At 45.8% G+C, this 22,627-nt stretch overlaps 2 protein-coding genes across 7 annotated transcripts in view; one reads left to right on the top strand and one right to left on the bottom strand.

The window, feature by feature from the left end:
* ZHX2 (zinc fingers and homeoboxes 2) overlaps window positions 1–22,627 on the bottom strand; it is a 172,636-nt gene that overhangs the window by 34,680 nt on the left and 115,329 nt on the right. The window lies entirely within an intron of this gene.
* The window catches only part of DERL1 (derlin 1), a 125,068-nt gene that overhangs the window by 96,303 nt on the left and 6,138 nt on the right, over window positions 1–22,627 (top strand). The window contains exon 9 of one of the 2 annotated variants that reach the window (XM_030875707.3): window positions 16,404–16,756. The exons of the other annotated variant lie outside the window; for it this stretch is intronic. Within the exon in view, the coding sequence (XP_030731567.1) occupies window positions 16,404–16,421 (18 nt within the window). The 3' untranslated portion in view covers window positions 16,422–16,756. Of the gene's footprint in view, window positions 1–16,403; window positions 16,757–22,627 lie in introns of those variants that run through there. 2 annotated transcript variants of the gene reach the window in all.

Here is a 22,627-nt window from a genome sequence, read left to right as displayed (position 1 = left end):
AGTACAACTTTTCACTTGCTAACATGAAAACAAAACTCTTCGATGGTTTCATAATGGGAAAAAGTTCTTTTCCCTACTTGGGACCGTTGAGGGATAGATGAGCATGAGATGAGTTGAGAGCTCCAAACATCTCCAAAAAACGGGAGGGAAAAGTCTAGACCTGTGAGTCTAGATCAAATAGTAAGAGAAATTTTAATCACAAGGAATACTTTGTATAAAGTGGATTAAAAAACAAAACCATAGCATACGGTTTTGTTTTCTATTAATAGATTGTTATTGGAGTATAATTGCTTCACAATACTGTGTTAGTTTCTGTTGCACAACAAAGTGAATCAGCCATATGCATACACATGTCCCCTCCCACGCTCCCTATCCCACCCCTCTAGGTCATCACAAAGCACCGAGCTGATCTCCCTGTGCTATGCTGCTGCTTCCCACAAACTATCTATTTTACATTTGGTAGTGTATATATGTCAATGCTACTCTCACTTCGCCCCAGCTTCCCCTTCCCACCCTGTGTCCTCAAGTCCATTCTCTATGTCTACATCTTTATTTCTGGCCTGCAACTAGGTCCATCAGTACCATTTTTTTAGATTCTATACATATGCGTTAGCATACGGTACTTGTTTTTCTCTTTCTGACTTAACTTCACTCTGTATGACGGACACTAGGTCCATCCACCTCACTACAAATAACTCAATTTCATTTCTTTTTATGGCTGAGTAATATTCCATCGTATATATGTGCTACATCTTCTTTATCCATTCATCTGTCGATGGACATTTAGGTTCCTTCCGTGTCCTGGCTATTGTAAATAGTGCTGCAATGAACATTGTGGTACATGGCTCGTTTTGAATTATGGTTTTCTCAGGATATATGCCCAATAGTGGGATTGCTGGCTCATATGGTAGTTCCATTTTTAGTTTAAGGAACTTCCATACTGTTCTCCACAGTGGTTGTATCAATTTACATTCCCACCAACTGTGCAGGAGGGTTCCCTTGTCACCACACCCTTTCCATCATTTATTTATTTATATTATTATTTTAAAATATTTATTTATTTTTGGCTGCATTGGGTCTTCGTTGCTGCACGTGGGCTTTCTTTAGTTGTGGCAAGCAGGGGCTACTCTTCGTTGAGGTGTGTGGGCTTCTAATTGCAGTGGCTTCTCTTGTTGGGGAGCACGGGCTCTAGGCGTGCGGGCTTCAGTAGTTGTGGCACGCAGGCTCAGTAGTTGTGCCTTGTGGGCTCTAGAGTGCAGGCTCAGTAGTTGTGGAACACGGGCTTAGTTGCTCCGTGGCATGTGGGATCTTCCTGGACCAGGGCTCGAACCTGCGTTGTCTGCATAGGCAGGCAGATTCTCAACCACTGCGCCACCAGGGAAGCCCTCCAGCATTTATTGTTCCTAGATTTTTTGATGCTGGCCATTCTGACTGGTGTGAGCTGATACCTCATTGTAGTTTTGATTTGCATTTCTCTAATAATTAGTGATTTTGAGCATCTTTTCATGTGCCTCTTGGCCATCTGTATGTCTTCTTTGGTGAAATGTCTATTTAGGTCTTCCATCCAGTTTTTAACTGGATTGTTTGTTTTTCGATATTGCGTTCCATGAGCTGTTTGTATACTTTGGAGATTAATCCTTTGTCTGTTGTTTCATTTGCAAATATTTTCTCCCATTCTGAGGGTTCCTTTTTTTTTTGTTTGTTTATGGTTTTTTGTCTTGTTTATGGTTTCCTTTGCTGTGCAAAATATTTAAGTTTAATTAAGTCCCAATTGTTTATTTTTGTTTTTATTTCTGTTACTCTAGGAGGTGGGTCAAAAAAGACCTTGCTGTGGTTTATGTCAGAGTGTCTTTCCTATGTTTTCCTCTAAGAGCATACGGTTTTTTGAAGTCAAAATGAAGCAGTATCTTGATGGCTTATAAATAAAGACTTTGCACCCAAATGCCATTCTCTGCCTTTAACGAGAGAAGCCAAAGGAGAAAAACCAGAATCAAGAAGGTTCACAGGGCATCGGAGTTGGGAGGCTCGTAGAGGTGACCTAGGCCTGCCTGTTAGGTAAGGCCAACCTTGAGATTTGGGAAGGGACAGGATATAAGTATGGCGAGAGGACCCAGTATCTCATGGCCTATCTGCCCAGGCAGGTGGGTGAAGTTTCTCCCAGAGGCGGTTGTGTTGGGGTGATGGGTTCTGCTGGGTGGCTGTCTGTCCTCAATGTCATCATGGGATCAAGGTGTTTTGAGCTGAACTAGTCTTTAAGAAGCCAGTTAAGCAGAGTGGGTATGTCTACTAGCTTTGGAATTAGAACAGACTTGGGTGTGAATCGAGGCTCCATCCAACACTTACCACTGTGATGAATGATAAAGCAGAAATTATTGTGGTAGAAAGAGTACGACAAAGGCAAGTTTAACTTGATCCCATGGAGGACTGTAGATCCCAGCCAGGACAACCGGGAAATCGTCTCTGTATGCGTCTGCCTGGGTTTCATATCGCAAATCTATCACATTGTAGCATCTTTACACCCTCTCTTTCTCTGAGCAATAATCTTGTGAAAAAAAAAAAGCAACAAGATTAAGACATATTTTGAAGCAAAGTGGCTTCATTATTTTTGCAGTTAGTTCCTGTTGCTATCATCTTCTTCAAGGCAAAGCATCCTTTTTCTGGGTAGAAAGAATCATAACAGCCACCACCACACACAGGCCCACACACCCACAAACACAGAAAACCGGGGCTGGGGGAAGAGTGATGTGTTTCTGAAAGCAGGAAAAAAAAATCTCCCTGAGACAGAAAGAAAAAGGAATCAATTTTGGTTTTACGTGTCACATAAATAAATAAGGTGCTCTCAAGTGTTTAAGATGGGTCCACTCTGATTTACAATCCATCATATTCTGCTATCAAAACATTTAGAGAGGCTGAGAGACTGCAGGGATTCATCATATCGACAATTCCCTGTGTAACCTTTTCCTTTTGCTCCTGCGGGTGATTTGCACACACTTCATCTTCTCGGAGCTGGGAGAGAAGTGAGATTTTTCTGTTCCCCAGGCATGCATCAGGGCGAGACAGGGCTTTTCAGCAGATGCTTAAATTCTGTCAGATCCCCTTCTCCATTCTAGCCCCCACCCCTCCCTCCAGCCCTCCAGCCCCTCCTTTGCATCCCCAAACCCACAGCTTTCTCTTGAACCCCTTTCATCTCTACCTCGAAGAGACTTCCCTTTATCTCAAAGCCTGGGATAAAGGCTGAAGGTTTACTCGTATTCTCTGATAGAATGTCCTCCACAAAGCCATTCATCCAAGCCAGTTAAATCCCAGACAAAAGTCTCACAGATTTAAGCCACATCCAGGGGTTGTATTTCTGCATCTCTTTGCATGGGGCCCGGGGTACCACAGGCTGAATCATGGGCCTCAAAGATATCCAGGTCCTAACCCCTAGGTCCTGTGGATGTAACCTTATATGGCAAAAGGAACTTTGATGATGTGATTAAATTAAGGATAGTGAGATGGAGAGATTATCCTAGATTATCCGAGGGGACCCTAAATATAACCACATGTGTCCTGATAGAGGGAAGCAGAGGGAAATTTGACTACAGATGAGGAGAGGGCGATGTGAGGATGGACGCAGAGATTGGAGTGATGCACTGTGAAGATGGGAGAAGGCACCACAGGCCAAGGAATGCAGGCAGCCACTGGGAACTGAAAAGGGCAAGGAGCCGGCGGAAGAATCTAGCCCTGCCAACACCTTGACTTGAGTCTTGTGGATCTGACTGTTGACTCTTGACCTCTACAGCTTTCAGAGAACACATCTGTGCTGTTTTGAGCCAACACCTTTGTGGTCATTTGTTACAGCAGCCATAGGACACCCTACGGTGGGCCAGCTGAGTGAGGTTTGCAGCCTGTGACTCTCCTGTCACTCCACACGTCCTCTTTGGTGAGCTTCTGCTCCCAGGCAAAAGCTGGAGGCCCCAGTTCCACCAGCCCTGGAGAAGTAGGCTGCTGTCTCTTGGGAACGAGTAATGAGCTGGAGACCACAGCCCTGTTGGACTCGGATCCACAAGGCCAGGATCTGCTGCCTTCAGTTTCCACAAAATTGCCACAGTTACAGGATGATTCCCTCTGCTCCAGATTCTAAGATGATATTCTTTAGGGAAACACACGTGAGCGTGCACAGATTCACACCAGCACGGCCTATTTGCTCTCCCTGCAAATCAGGTTCCGGATTCACCTCCCTCACCTTCCACGGCCACCACCCTGGCCTAGGTCGCCATCACCTCTCATCTGGGCCCCTGTGATTGCCTCCTGCCTGGTCTCCCAGCTTCCCATTCATGCCCCACCCTCCCCAACTCACTAATCCTCCAGAAAGGTCCTTTAAAGTCATAAGTCACATCTGCTTCCATATCCTGGCGCTCAGACTACACCCCCGGTGATTACACGAGAAACTTGGGGTGGGGACCAAGCTTCGGTGTGTTTCAAAGCTCCCAGGTGATGCTGATGCAACCGCTCGAAGGGAGTGACGACGGGACGCACATTTGACCTACGCCCTCAGCTGTACCCCCGTGTTCAGAACACCTTTCTCTTGGAGGTGGAGTTCATTACCTTGTGTGTGTCAAAGCCGAACTGTCTTTAAGGTGCCCTGATCCCTATCTTCCTTCTCACTTCCCAGGGCTGTGGGGAGGGTCACAGGAGATGACGGGCACACAGGGGTCTACCTGCCTTCTCCCCTCCCCCTCCCCCCTTCCTCTCTGTCTCCTTTCTTTCCCCCTTCCCTTGCCCATCCCCCTCCCTCGTCCTTCCTTCTTGCTGTTAAAGGTCATGTAAGGGATGTGGTAGGTCACTATGTGGTGGCACCTTCCTCTCTGGGCCCAAAGCACAAACTTCAGCCCCTCCCATGCAGCCGGCAGTGCACAGCTCCTGCAGAAATACTGTTGGCTCCTGGGGGTGCAGACACAGAGCCCTTGCACAGCTGTACCCTAACACAACTAAACAGCTTCAGCCAGGCAGGGTGGAAGCCAGTATTCTTGGACAACTATGGGCCACAGACTACAAACTTGAATCCAGGCTTGTCCAGCCCCACTTAGTTTACAAATGAGGAAACGGAGGCTTAGAGAGCTATCAGTGCCCTGGAACGGTACAAGGACCAGGGGGTTTTGGACAAGTGGCCTCTGGTGGCCATGGGCAAGGCCTGCCCCACCTGGACCTGGAACAGCTCTCAGACCAGGGAGGGCTCCCATGATAACACCGAGGACCAGCCTTGGGTTGAAAGGGAGAGGATTCTGTTTGGCTTTGCCGACACGATGTCTTGGTTGAATAGACCAAGGACTGGCTGGGGGGGGTGGAGGTAGGAGTGGGTGTGCCGGCCACCCACTCCCATTCCCTCTCCAGCCCTCAAGTCTGGTCGTGTCCTGAGTTTCCTCACTCCCAACACGGTGGGGACTCACAAGGAAAATGGGAAGGCAGGGTCTCTTTTGGGATCACCTTCACCATGGGGGCAAAATTCTTACCAAATCAGTCTCGTGTGAAAGGGCCCGAGAAAAGAATGATTTTTTTTTTTTTTACAATTTAAGCTTGAGAAGGAAGCTGTAGGGGTTCCCTACTCTTCCAGCATCCCCCTTGCACATTTTCTGAGCAATTTTGCAAACTGCTGCTCTTTGGTAGAAAATTACTCGTCTGTGTGTTCCTCTTTGCCAACAGCCCTCCCCATCTCCACATCAATAATAATAACAGTAACGATGCTGACGGCAGTGAGCGCCCCTCAGGTCTGGAACGTGCGTTACAGTTCACAGAACGTTTTTACGTACATCGTCATATAGGAGCTCTTAATCCTCAGGAGGCAGAGCAGGAAATATTATAGCCTCTATTTTCCCATAAGGCCCCTGAGGCTGAGAGGAGGTTTCCTTCCGTGATGTCTCAGAACCTTCTTTACACCAGCTCTCTACTGTCACCTTCCTGCTGTACAAATAGGAGGTACAGCGCTGAGCTGGCCTGCTGAATCGATGTCCGAACCCAAGCCTGATCCTTCGCTTGCCTTTGTGGTTTCTTTTTTTGGTGGGATACAATATTAATTAATTATAACCAACCACGTGGCCTCCATAGCTTCCTATATAGTTAGGTCTTTATTGGCAATTGATGTACTCTATAGATCAGTGTGAAAAAGACTGTAAGTTATGGATATATAAGGACAGGAAACAAAATAATACTTAGTGGATTTTTTTTTCAGACATGAGGGGCCTGTCTTTGTGATTTTTTTGTCCTTTTCCAGAGGAATTTCCAGCCGACAGTCAGAAGGCTCCAACATGCTATGACCCTGGGTATGGGAGCTTGGTCAAAATATTAAAAAAATATACGCTGATGAATATCAAGGAGCAAAACCCTATACACGAATGAGAAATGGGGTTACTTCTTGGCTGACTGAATGGGTCGGAATGGTCACTGAGCATTGGTTGATTGAAATATCAGCAGGCCCACAAGGGAAGAAATAAAAAAATTAGTACGTCAGTGTCATGAGTGGTATTAGAAAGAAACACGTTATAATATCATCTTGTTCGACAGAGCATTTCAGAGGGAAAAGGATATCTCCGTTTTCTCATTTGTATCATGGGGATACTAACTGCAAGTATTCCTCAGAAGGTTGTTGTGAGAATCAAACAATGTGATCCATTGAAGAAAAGCACAGTACAACTTGGTATATGGAAAGTATTCAATGTAAATATTCTAACCAATCAGAGAATAAAAACAGTAATAGCAACAACAATAACAATAGGACGTCCTATTCTCTTTTCTGCAAACCCAACTTGTTCCAAAGCCAAGATGGTCACCTGGCCACCACAGTTTTCTGCCTGCAGGGGCACCAGACTCTCTGCCACCTGGGCTGGTGACACAAAGTCATCTCGGCTACTCCCTCTGGTGCCATTATTCCTTTGTGTGCCCAGGGCGTGCTACCTTAGCTCATGAGTGTCTCTCCTTCCATCTGAATCCAAGCTCTGTCATTTGCTTGTAACATTGTACATGTTTCCACACCAGTCCAAACCATCATCACACCTTGTCCGGACTGCCGAAATGGAATGGCTTTCCTTCTGTCCACGGTCTCCACTGTTCCAATCTGCCTTGTGCCTGCTGCCAGGCACATCTCCCCCAGTCTCTGACTTTCCTCCATCTCTTACGTCAGTAACGACCAGTCATGGCTCCCACTCTCCACTGAATCCCATTCCAACTTGTCTGATGAGCTTTCAGGGTCTCTCAAGACATGATTCCAAGGCTCTTGCCAAAACTCACACACTTTTCTCCCTGAAACCTCTGCCCCCAGCAGGCTCTTTGCATCTCCCCCCATCCCCCCGCCAAATATATTTTGATGACTTATCAGCCAGGCCTCTAGTCTAGGCATTTCGGAGTGAGCCAACATCCCAGTTTCCTCTGATAAGCCAATATTCTCAAAAGCAAAGCTGCCTGGCTTTGAACCACCCATTAGCCTGAAGTTCCTTTGTTCACTTAACAGATACTTGAATACCCACTATGTGCCAGGTTCTGTCCTGGGGGCTGGAGATAGGGGAGGCGGGTGAGCGAAGCTTAGAGCTGTTCATGTAGAGTATAATCTAGCAGAGGTGACAGAAAGTTACAGAAGCAGTGATAATGCAAGAGTGCCCTATATAAATAGGTGGCATGAGGTGTTAGGAGAGAGGTGTGGGGAGTTGGGAGAGGTACGCAGGAGCCTCACTGGACTTTATCCCGAGGGTGACGGAAAGCTAGTGAACGGGGAGGAGGGAGAAGATGTGTGGTGTCGACTGATGTGCGTTTCAGAAAGCACCAAGTTTAATCCCTCCATGCCTGGCGCTTCCACAGCTTGCCTCCAGCCCTCCTTCTGGATCCCTATGCGTCTGATTCCTAACACGATGTAATCGGCCAATGCATTGAGTTTACACTATTCATCTATTTGTTCACTATGTCACTATGTCCCAGGTGCTGCATTAGGTTGTGACGCTACAAAGGCGGACAAAAATAAGAAGCCCTGTGGTAGGCTGAGTAATGGCCCTCCCAAAGATGTCCAGGTCCCAATCCCTGGAACTTGTGACTGTTACCTCATATGTAAAAAAGAACATTGAAGATGTGATTAGGCCCATCCTCATATATCCAGACAAAACTACAATTTGAAATGATACGTGCAGTCCATAGCAGCACTGTTTACAATAGCCAAGACATGGAAACAACCTAAATGTCCATTGACAGATGAATGGATAAAGAAGATGTGATATATGTATATATACAATGGAATACTACTCAACCTTAAAAAAGAATGAAATTAATGCCATTTGCAACTACATGGATGGACGTAGAGATTATCATACTAAGAGAAGTCAGAAAGAGAAAGACAAATACCATACGATATCATATATATGTGGAATCTAAAATATGACACAAAAGAACTTCTCTACGAAACAGAAACAGATTCACGGACATAGAGGACAGACTCGTGGTTGCCGAGGAGAAGGAGAGGTGGGGGAGGGATGGATTGGGAGTTTGGGATTAGTAGATGCAAACTATTATATAGTGAATGGATAAACAATAACAACAACAACAAAAGTTAAGGCCCATCCTGGATTATCTGGGTGGGCCCTAAATGTCATCCTAAGTGTCTTTATAAGACGGAGATAGAGAGAGATAGGAGACACAGCCTTTAATTAAGAAATCACACAAATGAATAGCTAATGACAAACTGACAGCAGCTGGACAGCCTGACTTTGTAAGGGAAGACGCTTCTTCAGGGCAGGGGCTCTCCACCCTGTCTCTGCGCTGGCGTCAGCAGAGGGGCTCTTAAGTACCCTGACCTCAGGCCACACCAGCTGAGCCAGACTACCTGGGGGTGGCCGCAGCAAATTACGTTCCCATCGGCAGAGCACGAGGGTTCCCTTTTCTCCACATCTTTGCCGACACTTGTCATCCCTTGTCTTTTTGATGATGGCCATCCTGACAGGTGTGACGTGGCATCTCCTGGTGGTTTTGATTTGCATTTCCCTGATGTTTAGTGATGTTGAACACCTTTTATATGCCTACTGGCCACCTGTATGTCTTCTTTGGAAAAAGGTCTATTCAGGTCCTCTGCCCATTTTTTTTTTTTTTTTTTTTTTTGCGTTACGCGGGCCTCTCACTGTTGTGGCCTCTCCCGTTGCGGAGCACAGGCTCCGGACGCGCAGGCTCAGCGGCCATGGCGCACGGGCCCAACCGCTCCGCGGCATGTGGAATTCTCCCGGACCGGGGCACGAACCCGTGTCCCCTGCGTTGGCAGGCGGACTCTCAACCACTGTGCCACCAGGGAAGCCCTACCTCTGACCATGTAAAAAAAAAAATTTATTTATTTATTTATTTAATTTTGGTTGCATTGGGTCTTCGTTGTTTTGTGCAGGCTTTCTCTAGCCGTGGCAAGAGGGGGCTACTCTTCGTTGCGGTGCGTGGGCCTCTCATTGCGGTGGCTTCTCTTGTTGCGGAGCACGGGCTCTAGGCGCGCGAGCTTCAGTAGTTGTGGCTCGCGGGCTGTGGAGCACAGGCTCACTAGTGGTGGTGCACGGGCTTAGTTGCTCCGCGGCATGTGGGATCTTCCTGGACCAGGGCTCAAATCCGTGTCCCCTGCACCAGCAGGCGGACTCCCAACCACTGCGCCACCAGGGAAGCCCCCTCTACCCATTTTTTAATCGGGTTTTTTTCTTTTAATGGTCAATTGTATGAGTTCTTTGTATTTTAGATATTAATCCCTTATCAGATATATCATCTGCAAATATCTTCTCCCATTCAGTAGTTTCCTTTTTGTTTGGTTGACAGTTTCCTTCACTGTGCAAAAGCTTTTTTCTTTTTTAAACATCTTTATTGGAGTATAATTGCTTTACAATGTGTTAGTTTCTGCCGTATAACAAAGTGAATCAGCTATGCATATACATATATCCCCATATCCCCTCCCTCTTCTGTCTCCCTCCCACCCTCCCTATCCCACCCCTCTAGGTGGTCACAAAGCACCGAGCTGATCTCCCTGTGCTATGCGGCTGCTTCCCACTAGCTATCTATTTTACATTTGGTAGTGTATATACATCCATGCCACTCTCTCACTTTGCCCCAGCTTACCCTTCCCCCTCCCCGTGTCCTCAAGTCCATTCTCTACGTCTGCGTCTTTACTCCTGTCCTGCCCCTAGGTTAATCAGAACCATTTTTTTTTAGATTCCATATATATGTGTTAGCATACGGTATTTGTTTTTCTTTCTGACTTACTTCATTCTGTATGCCAGACTCTAGGTCCATCCACCTCATTATAAATAACTCAATTTCATTTCTTTTTATGGCTGAGTAATATTCCATTGTGTATACGTGCCACATCTTCTTTATCCATTTGTCTGTTGATGGCCCCTTAGGTTGCTTCCGTGTCCTGGCTATTGTAAATAGAGCTGCAATGAATATTGTGGTGCATGTCTCTTTTTGAATTATGGTTTTCTTAGGGTATATGCCCAGTAGTGGGATTGCTGGGTCATATGGTAGTTCTATTTTTAGTTTTTTAAGGAACCTCCATACTGTACTCCATAGTGGCTGTATCGATTTACATTCTCACCAACAGTGCAAGAGGGTTCCCTTTTCTCCACACCCTCTCCAGCATTTATTGTTTGTAGATTTTTTGATGATGGCCATCTGACCGGTGTGAGGTGATACCTCATTGTGGTTTTGATTTGCATTTCTCTAATGATTAATGATATTGAGCATTCTTTCATGTGTTTCTTGGCCATCTGCATGTCTTCTTTGGAGAAATGTCTATTTAGGTGTTCCGCCCATTTTTGGGTTGGGTTGTTTGTTTTCTTGACATTGAGCTGCATGAGCTGCTTGTATATTTTGGAGATTAATCCTTTGTCATTTGCTTTGTTTGCAAATATTTTCCATTCTGAGGGTTGTCTTTTCGTCTTGTTTATGGTTTCCTTTGCTGTGCAAAAGCTTTTAAGTTTCATTAGGTCCCATTTGTTTATTTTTGTTTTTATTTCCATTTCTCTAGGAGGTGGGTCAAAAAGGATCTTGCTGTAATTTATGTCATAGAATGTTCTGCCTATGTTTTCCCAAGAGTTTTATAGTGTCTGGCCTTACGTTTAGTTCTTGAATCCATTTTGAGTTTATTTTTGTGTGTGGTGTTAGGAAGTGTCCTAATTTCATTCTTTTACATGTGGCTGTCCAGTTTTCCCAACACTACTTATTGAAGAGGCTGTCTTGTGCAAAAGCTTTTTAGGTTAATGTAGTCCCACATATTTATTTTTGCTTTTGTTTCCCTTGCCTGAGGAGACAGACCCAAAAATCTTTTGCTGAGATTGATGTCAAAGAACATACTGCCTATGTTTTCTTCTAGAAAATTTATGGTTTCAGTCTTACATTTAGGTCTTTAATCCATGTTGAGTTTATTTTTGTATATGGTGTGAGAAAGTAGTCCAGTTTGATTCTTTTGCATGTAGCTGTCCAGTTTTCCCAACACCATTTACTGAAGAGGCTGTCTTTTCCCCAGTGTATATTTTTGCCTCCTTTATTGTAGATTAATTGACCATATAAGGGTGGGCTTATTTCTGGGCTCTCTTTATTGATCTATGTGTCTGTTTTTGTGCCAGTACCATACTCTTTTGATTACTGTAGCTTTGTAAGCATAGTTTGAAATCAGGGAGCATCGTACCTCCAGCTTTGTTCTTCTTTCTCAATATTGCATTGGCTATTCAGGGTCTTCTGTGTTTCCATATAAATTTTAGGATTATTTGGTCTAATTCTGTCCCCTGTATTTTTCTTAATAGCAAGATGTCACTGACTCAATTTCAAAGGAGGACAAGAGGCCTGTTAATACTGCTGTATTGTTAGCAGCATAAGTAACTGCAGCAATAACTAACAGAGACCCTCAACTACCTCACTGCTTAGGATCAGGACCCACAGGGTATAGGGCATTTTAGATCTTCTGCTCTCTCTGTCTGGGCCACTTGCTGTTCATTGATTATTTGACTGGTTCTTGCATTCAGTCATGCATGCATTTATTCATTTAATAAAATATGTGTTGCAAGCCTAATATATGCCAGTACTGTTCTAGGCATGGGGAATACTGTCACCTGGAGCTTATCCTTTGATGGCCTAGGTTATGACGCTAGAGACAGAGAGAGACACTGGAAGTGAGATGGCATGAGGTCAGGCTTTGGCCCCAGTCTATCTCTGCTCATCACCTGTTCTGGGTTGATTTTAATCTCCCCCGCCCCCCCAAATATATGTTGAAGTCCTAACCCCAAGTACCTCAGACTGTGAGTGTACTTGGAAACAGGGTCTTTATAGAAGTAATCAAGCAAAGATGAGGTCATTAGGGTGGGCCCCTCTTCAGTATGACTGGTGTTTTTTATAAAAAGGAGAAGTTTGGATGCAGAGACAGACTTGCACAGAGGGAAGTCAATGTGAAGAGACACAGGGAGAAGATGGCCATCGACAAGCTAAGTAGCGCCTGAGGCCACCAGAAGCTAGGAGATAGGTCTGGAACGGACCCTTCCCTCGTGCCTTAGGGGGAGCATGACTTCTGGTTTCCATCACTGGGAGACAATAAGTTTCTGTTGTTTTAAGCCACCCTGTTTGTGGTACTTTGTTAATGGCAGCCGTAGGAAACTAGTACGCCACCCAAAGCAGGGATCTTTTCTTTCCAGGCAACCAGGGCCTGGAGACCAGGCGGTGAATGCTGACCTGCTTTGGCTAAATTTGAAAACCTGGACCCACCTTTCACTAGGAAAGAGCACAGTGACTTGGACGGGAAATGCCTCACTTTCAGCAAAACTGGTGTGTGAACACTTGGCATTTACACTTGAGAGAAATTGAGGGGTTGTTGTGTTGTCAATAGGAATCTGCCAGAGAGCATACCCAGGGGGCATTCACAGGTAGGGGTCACTCGAAAATTCTGGTTTGCACACAACCCTTTGAGCGGCCAGCTGCCCTGAAAGGCATGCTCTCTGGGCTCCATCTTCACCTGTGACCAGTGAGGTTGGTCTTGCCTTTTGGTTCTGCTCTCAGGTGCCACCATCAGCTTCTGAGATTTTCCTTGTGGGGCAAGCAGACAGGTAGGTGTGGTGATTTTGTGGCAGATACTGTGGCAGATTAAAGATGGCCACACATTCTTTGACATTTCTCCTATTGAGAGGTGGGGTTCATGTCCCTGTCCCTGCCCCCTTGAACTGGGGCTGCTCTGTGGCTGCTTTGCCCAACAGAATGTGGTAGAAGTGACACTATGACAGTCCTGAACCAAGACCTTTAAGAGGACATGCAGTTTCTGCTTCCTTCCCCTTGGAGCTCTGGGCCACCATGTAGGAAGTCTGACTACCCTGAGGCTGCCATGCTGTGAGGAAACCCAAGCTACCCACGTGGAGAGAGACATGCTCAGCCAGTCCCCACTGTTCCAGCCCCAACATTTCAAGTCATCTCAGCCAGACAGCATGGAGTAGAGATGAGTCATAACTGCTACACTGTCTGAACTTCTCACTCACAGAATTGTGAGATACAACAGATTTCTGTTTGAGAAACTCCTAAGTTTTGGTGTGGTTTCTAGGCAGCAGTAGTTAACCAGAATAGAGGCAGACCCAAGATATCAACCAAGAGTGTGAGAAGATGCTCTGCATCTGGACTTTGAGACCAGCAAGTAATTTTCAGAATGAATGAATGACACCGAGGAAGGCCTTAGAGGTTGAGGCGGGGTCCACACCTGATGGGCCACCTGGCTGGCTCCATCATTAGGATGATAGACACAAGCTCACCTGCTCACTCTGCAGCCCCCATCAGCCCCCGGGGCAGATAGGAAATGTGACTAGAAGACAAGAGAATCTCTTTCTATTACACAACATTGCTACTAATAGCTCTGCGCTGGCCACTGTGCTAGGAGCTTCATGTGTTATTGCTATACTTTACAAAATCTTGAAAGTAGGTGTTTTACTGATATGGAAACTGCAGTTCAGATGCTTATGAAGAGCTCAGAAGAACATGCTCTAGGACCAGAGCTAGTCCAAGGCAGGGCTAGCGTTCAAACGCAGGCTCCAAGGCTTGGCTTTTGGAAGGAACCCAAGGGAGTCCAAACTGGGGTGACTTGACACAGGAAAGGTAGGGGGAGGGGAGAGGGAACAGGAGGAAGGCCTTTAAAACAAACACAACAGAGTCCAGTTATTCAGAGGTACCCCTTGAAACGACTGCCACATCATCCATTTGGCCAACACAGAAGGTTCCTGCCACCAACCTAGAAATCTCAAGTCGCCTCTCAGAGTTCTGAGGGAGCAATGACTGTGAAAAAGCTCTGCAAAGAGTCTTCTGTAGGACTGAGAGTCTGACGCTGTATAAGCCCTAACATCTGCTGATTTGGTAAGTGGATATATTTAGTGGTGGAACAGTTTTTCTCCCAGTTTCATAACACTTAAAAAAAAAAAACCTGCTTGTCCTATTTTTTTTTTTTCTTTTCTCCTTTTCTTTCTTTCTTCTTTTTTTTTTTTCATGAACTCGCGAGGGATGTTGCCATTCTTTCCATAGCAACACACTAGGATACTGACTCTGCTTTGCTGGGAGAAGTCTAAGCCGGCCCCGGGAGGAGCAGAAGAAAATGCCGGGCTGGGGTGGGGAATAAATTGCTAAAACTCCAGTATCCGAAATGAAGGCAGAAAAAGCCTTGAGGTGTTTTGGTCCCAAGAGCTGCAGGTGTCATTCCAGCTTCCGCTCCTGTCCGGTACTGAGGCGGTGCCTGCACGTACGGGGCAGGTCCTGAAGCCCTAGCGTATTTGTTCCCAAAGGATCGTGATTCTGACAGTTGTATCGTTCTCTCCAAAGTGCTACCTTTCTTCAGTGCTTTCTGGATCCTTCTGATGATGGTAGGGAGGCAGCTTCAACTAGGTGACAACCTGTCTTCAACACTTTTTGATTACATCAACTTGTCTCTCCTTTTTAAAGGAAGGTAGACCTGGACATTTGGGGAGGGAATGGGAAAACCAGCCCAAGTCGAGGGCACGTAGTTCCCACTTTCACACACACCATCTCCTTTCATCCCCACGATGGCCCCGTGGAGAGAACATTCTTATCTGCATTTCCTTGAGGAAACTGGATCTGAAGCCGAGAATCTGAAGCTGTCACGCCTAAGGAAGGGCTCTGCAGGTACAGAGCTGGATGCAAACGTTGCTGTCATGTGTTGCCATTTGGTATTGTCTGGTGTGTCTGCATGGAGCTCGGCTACCTTGGCCTGAAGGCGGAAAAGCCAGCACCTCCTATCAAGGGTGATAAGGGTTAGCAGACCCATTCTTTCCAACATGACATTCTACCTCTCATTTCTATTCTCCAAGAGGCTGCTGCGGTGAGTGGAAGAGCACGTAGGAGGACGAGTGCCTGGGAGTCATTAAAAAATAATACTTTTGAAGAATATATAACCATGTAGGAACATACTCATAATATGTTAAGTAAAAAATGAAGCTGCATAATGTACTGTATGATGCCATTTACCTGACATCTGGAAAAGGCAAAATTAGAGAAAAAGCAGTGGTTTCCAGGGGCTGGGGTGGGGGCTGACTCCAAGGGGCATGAGAGAATTTGGGGGGGTGATAGAAATGTTCTATGTCTTGATTATCGTGATGATTACTCAACCACATGGGTTTATCAGAACTCATAGAATTGTTCACTAAAAAGTGAATCTAATTGTATGCAAATTATACCTTGATTTTATTTTTGGGTTTTTTTTTTGTCCATATACTATGGCTTGTGGGGTCTCAGTTCCCCGACCAGGGATTGAACCTACTCCCTCAGCTATGAAAGCGTGGAGTCCTAACCGCTGGACCGCTGGGGAATTCCCTTATACCTTGATTTTAAGAAAGACCAAAAAAAGGGCTTCCCTGGTGGCGCAGTGGTTAAGAATCCGCCTGCCAATGCAGGGGACATGGGTTCGAGCCCTGGTCCGGAAAGATCCCACACGCCACGGAACAACTAAGCCCGTGTGCCACAACTACTGAGCCTGAGCTCTGGAACTCATGAGCCACAACTACTGAAGCCCGCGCGCCTACAGTCCATGCTCCGCAACAAGAGAAGCCACCACAGTGAGAAGCCCTCACACTGCAACGAAGAGTAACCCCTGCTCGCCGCAACTAGAGAAAGCCCGCGCACAGCAACAAAGACCCAACACAGCCAAAAATAAATAAATAAAATAAATACATAAAAAAAAAATTTGCAGCTACATATTAGTATATACAAGAGAACTCCAATTTTGTGTCAACACACACATTTGTAAAAACATGCAGATGATGTTAACACTGGCTATCTATGGGGTGAGGAATTATTCATGATTTTTATTTTCTGCTTTATATTTTTTCAACAATTTCTATAATATCCTAGACTGTTACCTTTAGAATCAGAAGAGTGGTTTTCTTTTGTTTTAGGAGAGAAAACACGGCTGAAACAGTTTTGGAGTCAAGCTCCATTTCTTAGAAGCTGTCTGACTTCAAGCAAGCAGGGCCATAACCTGTGAGCCCAGTCTTCTCATCTGTAAAATGGGATAACACCACTCACCTCTGAGGGTTGTCACTATGATTAAATGAGATAACAGTTGTAGAAGTACTTTATAAATTGGAAGATGCAGCTCGACTAGTAGTCACTGCCATCCTCTCATCTTTGAGAACTTCTTTGATTTCCTAATCCAGTGGTTTTCAAGCATGATGTCATTACACATTTATGCTAGTAAGAGCTTGAAGCTAGCACATGACTTATTTTAAAAAAAAAAAGGAGTACCTAGTACGTAGTGAGTACTTAATAAATACATGTGGAATGAATAAATGGCATGCTGTCCTCCATGTGTTGTACCAGAAGAAACAGTGAACCATGCCCTCGTTCATACACTGCAGTGGAGCACATCTTCAGAACCGTTGATCGTATACTGTGTACTGCTCATGAATCCAGCACATTGCTACATCTAATGGCACTTTTAGGACATTTAAGAGGTATACCCCAAGAAGCTAACTATCTAAGTAGAAGCAAAGGAGTAACAGATGATAAGGAGAAGAGCTTGGTGAAGGGGCGATTAGCACACAGGGCCGTGGTGGTGGGGAGGAGATTTTTCCTGGCCAGGTGGGACCACAGCTGAGCCTTGAAGTTTCAGCAGGAAAGAATGGATGTTACAAAACGAGGTGGAAAGATGTTCCAGATGGGAGAACAGTTTGGGCCAGGGGTTGACTGTGATCTACCTCTTGCTCTTGTAAATAAAGCTTTACTGGGACCCAGACAGCCAGGCCCATGTTTGCTTTTACCCTTCCACGGAGGAGTTGAGTAGCTGCAACAGAGACCCTCTGGTCTGCACAGCCTAGAGTATTTACTATCTGCCCCTTGACAGAAAAGGTTGGCTGACCTCTGGTCTGGGCCAAGACACAGAGGCCTGAACAAACCGTGGAGTCTGCTGAGGACCAGGTGAGAAGGGAGCTGGGTGTAACAGAGGAAGTGGGGTGGGAGGCAAGGAAAAGATGGGACAGGTAAGGTGCCGAGGGTAGTGGGGGTAGTGAGGAGGTAAATGCCTGGACTGAAGTTCTTGTTCCCACGGAAGCAAAACAGCACTGCTGAATTTGCCGGGGAAGAAGAGGTTCTGGGGACCTGGACCAGCTGACAGCTGGTCTTGGAGGGGCCTGGTGGTGATGACCCTACAGCTAGGACCGCAAGAGAGAGTGGCCTGCAGTGGTTCTGCCATCCTGCACGGGGGCTGGGAGAGGCGCCTCTGTCAGAACAGTGAGGCTGAGGGGGATGTGAAGGCGGGGCCCTCCCTACTGGCACCCACCCACACCCCAGGTGGCTTCGGCTCTTTCACAAACTCTGATGCCATCCTCTGAGCCTGGGGGTGTTGGAGAGGGAAGAGCCTGCTTCTATAAGAACAGCGAGGGCTGTCAGGGGATAAAAGGCATTGGTCAGACTCCAGCTTTGTTCTTTCCTCTCTCGTTCATTCATTTTAAATGCCTTGAATGAAATTACTCCCTCAGTCTCCAGTTCAGCTCCCCTGTTCTTGAGTTAACTCCCATCCTCCTATCTCTCCATGAAACCTGCACTCAGAGTAAATGATTTCTTAAGGGCTACACCCAGGCATCATGCTAGGTTCTACTTTTGTCCTCAGGGCCTATCGCAGGGCCTGGTATGCATGGCTATCTAATAAAAATGTTGGCTGAACCACTGAAACGACAAAGGTGGGCAGGACACAGTTTCTGTTTTGGGAACTGTGTCACTCCTGTGTCTCAGTTGCCTCATTTGTAAAATGGGGATGATAAGGGCATTTACGTCATATGATTGTGAGGATTAAATTTGTTTAACAAGAGTCACTTAGAACAGTGCCTGAGTCAAGGCAAGAGCTCAGTAGAATACCACAAAGCTACAGTAATCAAAACAGTTTGGTACTGGCACGAAAACAGACACATAGATCAATGGAACAGAATAGAGAGCCCAGAAATAAACCCACGCAACTATGGTCAAATAATCTATAACAAAGGAGGAAAGAATATAGAGTGGAGAGAAGACAGTCTCTTCAATAAGTGGTGCTGGGAAAACTGGACAGCTACATGTAAAAGAATGAGATTAGAACATTTTCCAACACCACCTACAAAAATAAACTCAAAATAGATTTAAGACCTAAATGTAAGACTGAAAACCTTAAAACCCCTAGAAGAAAATATAGGTGGAACACTCTTTGGTGTAAATCGTAGCAATATTTTTTTGGATCTGTCTCCTAAAGCAAAGGAAACAAAAGCAAAAATAAACAAATGGGACTAATTAAACTTAAAAGCTTTTGCACAGCAAAGGAAACCATCGGCAAAACGAAAAGACAGCCTAGCCTACTGAATAGGAGAGAATATTTGCAAATGATATGGCCAATAAGGGGTTAATATCCAAAATATAATATATAAACAACTCATACAACTCAACACCCAAAAAGCCCAACAACCAGATTAAAAAATGGGCAGAAGGCCTGAATAGACATTTTTCCAAGGAAGACATACAGATGGCCAACGGGCACATGAAAAGATGCTCCACATCGTTAATCATCAGAGAAATGCAAATTAAAACTACAGTGAGGGGCTTCCCTGGTGGCCCAGTGGTTGAGAGTCCGCCTGCAGATGCAGGGGACACGGGTTCGTGCCCTGGTCTGGGAAGATCCCACATGCTGCAGAGCGGCTGGGCCTGTGAGCCATGGCTGCTGAGCCTGCGCGTCCGGAGCCTGTGCTCCACAACGGGAGATGCCGCAACAGTGAGAGGCCCGTGTACCGCAAAAAAAAAAAACAACAAAAAAAACAACTACAGTGAGATACCACCTCACACCTGTCAGAATGGCTGTTATCACCAAAAAGAACACAAATAACAAATGTTGGCGAGGATGTGGAGAAAAGGGAACGCTCACATGCTGATGGTGGGAACATAAATCGGTGCAGCCACTGTGGAAAAGAGTATGGAGGTTTCTCAAAAAAAATTAAAAATAGGGGTTTAAGAGGTACAAATAAGCTACAAGTATATATTGTACAACATGGGGAACATAGCCAATATTTTATAATAACTATAAATGGAGTATAAACTTTAAAAATTGTGAATCACTATATTGTACACCTGTAACAATTTTTTTTAAAGATTTTTTTTTGATGTGGACCGTTTTTAAAGTCTTTTATTGAACTTGTTACAACATTGCTTCTGTTTTATGTTTTGGTTTTTTGGCCGTGAGGCATTTGGGATCTTAGCTCCCTGACCAGGGATTGAACATGCACCCCCTGCATTGGAAGGCGAAGTCTTAACCACTAGACTGCCAGGGAAGTCCCTAATTTATATAGTATTGTACAGCAACTATACTTCAGTTAAGAAAACCAGAACTACTGCATTACCTAGCAGTTCCACTCCTGGGAATATATCTGAAAAAAAAAAAAAAAAAAAAGAAACCGAAACACAATTTGAAAAGATACATGCACCCCAATGTTCATAGCAGCACTATTTACAATAGCCAAGATATGGAAGCAACTTAAGTGTCCATCAACAGATGAGTGGATAAAGAAGATGTGGTATATATACACAATGGAATACTACACAGCCATAAAAAATGAAAGTTTGCCATTTGCAACAGCATGGATGGACTTGGAAGATACTATGCTTGGGGAAATAAGTCAGACAGAGAAAGACAAATACTGTATGATATCACTTATATGTGGAGTCTAAAAAATACAACAAATTAGTAAATATAACAAAACGGAAGCAGACTCACAGATATAGAGAACAAACTAGTGGCTACCAGTGGGGAAAGGGAAGGGGGGAGAACAAGATGGAAGCAAAGGATTAAGAGTTACAAACTATTATGTATAAAATAAATAAGCTATAAGGATATATAATACAAAACAAGGAATATAGCCAAGATTTAAAAATTGTGAATCACTATGTTTTACACCTGAAACTTATATAACATTATACATCAACTATAACTCAATTAAAAAAAAGAGAGGTTAGTAGATGTTAACCATTTTTTTGGTTATGTTTTATTATTACAACCTGAAAGGGCCCAGACAAGAGGAGCAAAATCCTGAGGGTTATGAATGGTTAAAAAAAAAAAGGTGGAATCATTTCCATTGGAATCATTTCCAAGGCTTTCCGGGGATCCAGAAAGGCTTCAGAGTAGAGGCGTGGTCTACAGTGCCTTGAGAATGGAGTGTTTGGGAAGAATCCTAATGGCTTTACTAGATAGACACTGAACTGTAATTGATTACTGATGTCTGCTCTGGGCAAGGAAAAGTATAATGGTGGTGTGTGTGCCTCCTTGGCTTATATTGTTTGTTTTAGGATTCAGACATGTTAGGGCACATTTTGAATTCTGGCAGTACAGACCCACCAATAATTTTTTGAATTCTAAGGCCTAAGAGTTGTCTGGGAGGTAATGTATCCTTAGGGAAGGCAGATGCCCTGACTCAGGAACACTGCCTGAGTCATCAGAAGGAAATGCAATTGCGACTGCAGCCTGGTGCCTGATCTTCATCAGATCATCCTTTGGCCCAGACCCCAAGGATCCATGCCTAACTCTGAGAGGAGGGGACAAGTCAAAACTGACAGAGCTGTTGAGAGGAAAACTCTGCGCGAAGCAGCGCTGCCAGGGCCCCGTGACGGAATGTAACACCTGGGGTGGGGGATAGATTCTCCTTGTCACGGCAGAGTCCACCATGGGGGTGGGGACACTGTGGGGACACTGACACTGTCAGACGCCGGGGAGTCTCACAAGGGCAAGAACTGGAGGCCCAACTCTGGCAGATACAGGAGACGCATTCATGGTGGCTCCTTAAAGACTCTCTACCACGTCCCCTGAGGACCCCCAGGAATAGTTAGGGGGCTGGAGATGGTCAGGGCCTGGAGCCCCACCGCAATGGGAGGGGACAAAGCCTCATGCATAGTGACCTATATGTGAGCCCAAGGCTGGGAGCCCTGAGAAACACAGGTCACTGGGTTAGACTGCCCCGAGGGGATGAGTGCTCGGAGTGCCCAGAGGAGGGAGGTGCTCATTGCCTGGGGCGAGGGCAGAGGTGCTGGAAAGCTTCACAGAGACCAGGGTGGAGCCAGGTGAAGGTGTGGGTGGGGACCTGGAAGAGGAAGGGCATCCTGGACCAGGGAAGATGCATGAGCCAAAGTTCAGAGGCACGAAAGGAAGGCTGGGGCCGGGAATGGTGCGGGTTTGGGTGGATGGGGGTCAGGAGACGAGCCCTGGGAGGGGACGCTGGAGGGGCTGGAAGTGGGGAAGGCAGATCAGGGGTGTGAACATGAACAGCAAGACTCTGCCTTGGTCTTTGTTGCATTTCCTGTTCCTAAGGACAGCAGCTAGCCCAGAGGGAAAGCTCCATGAGAAAGACTTAAATGAGAGGATGGATGGATGGAAGGAAGAAATCAGGATTGGGGGGAGGGTAGAAGCTCCCCTTCCTTTTATTGAGAGCAAAATGGGAAGGAAACCCTGGTTGGACTGTTAAAGGAAAGGAAACCTGACAAGCAAGATTATGAGCAAATACAGCAAAGAAGAAGGGTGTGTGAGCAGGTGTGTACATAAAGCAAAAGCGTAAGAGACAGGTTGTGTTCTCAGCCCCGAGCCTCAAAAAAGTACCTGTAGGTTTAAAAGAAAAGAAAAAGAAAGGCAACGGAGCCCCTCTGCACTGGATTGAAGTGAAGAGCACAAAGCAAAGGGGATGATTAGAGCCTTCCCAGGATGCAATGCAACTTCCTTCAGGCGCCAAGGGGGAAGGACCCCTCTTAACCTGGTCCCCGGTGCTCCCTTCTCAGCCTCCGCGGCTCAAAGGGACGCGGCAGGAGGATGCGCAGGCCAGGTAACCCTGCCCAGCGGGGCCGCGGCCGCGCATGAGCCTCCTCTCCTTGTTCTCGCCTCGTTGTCTGTCTTTGGAGCCTTGCTGAGAAGGAGGAAAACGGGGCCAAAGCTGAGATGAAAGCGCCTGTAATCTCATAAAAGAGCCAGGCGGAGGCTCTGAAAGGCACAGAGGAGCCAGCACCTGCCATTTGCACTTCAAGGCAGGCAGTTTGAAACCCACCAAGGCGAGAGGCCTGACTGTCCTTCCCCACCAGAACCCGGGCTTGGGCACGCTATGGCCCTGGGTACCAGAGCGTGCTGGTT

The sequence above is a fragment of the Globicephala melas genome, chromosome 17 (genome assembly GCF_963455315.2).
Source record: "Globicephala melas chromosome 17, mGloMel1.2, whole genome shotgun sequence".
NCBI lineage: Eukaryota > Metazoa > Chordata > Mammalia > Artiodactyla > Delphinidae > Globicephala > Globicephala melas.
This window is presented reverse-complemented; position numbering and strand designations above follow the sequence as displayed.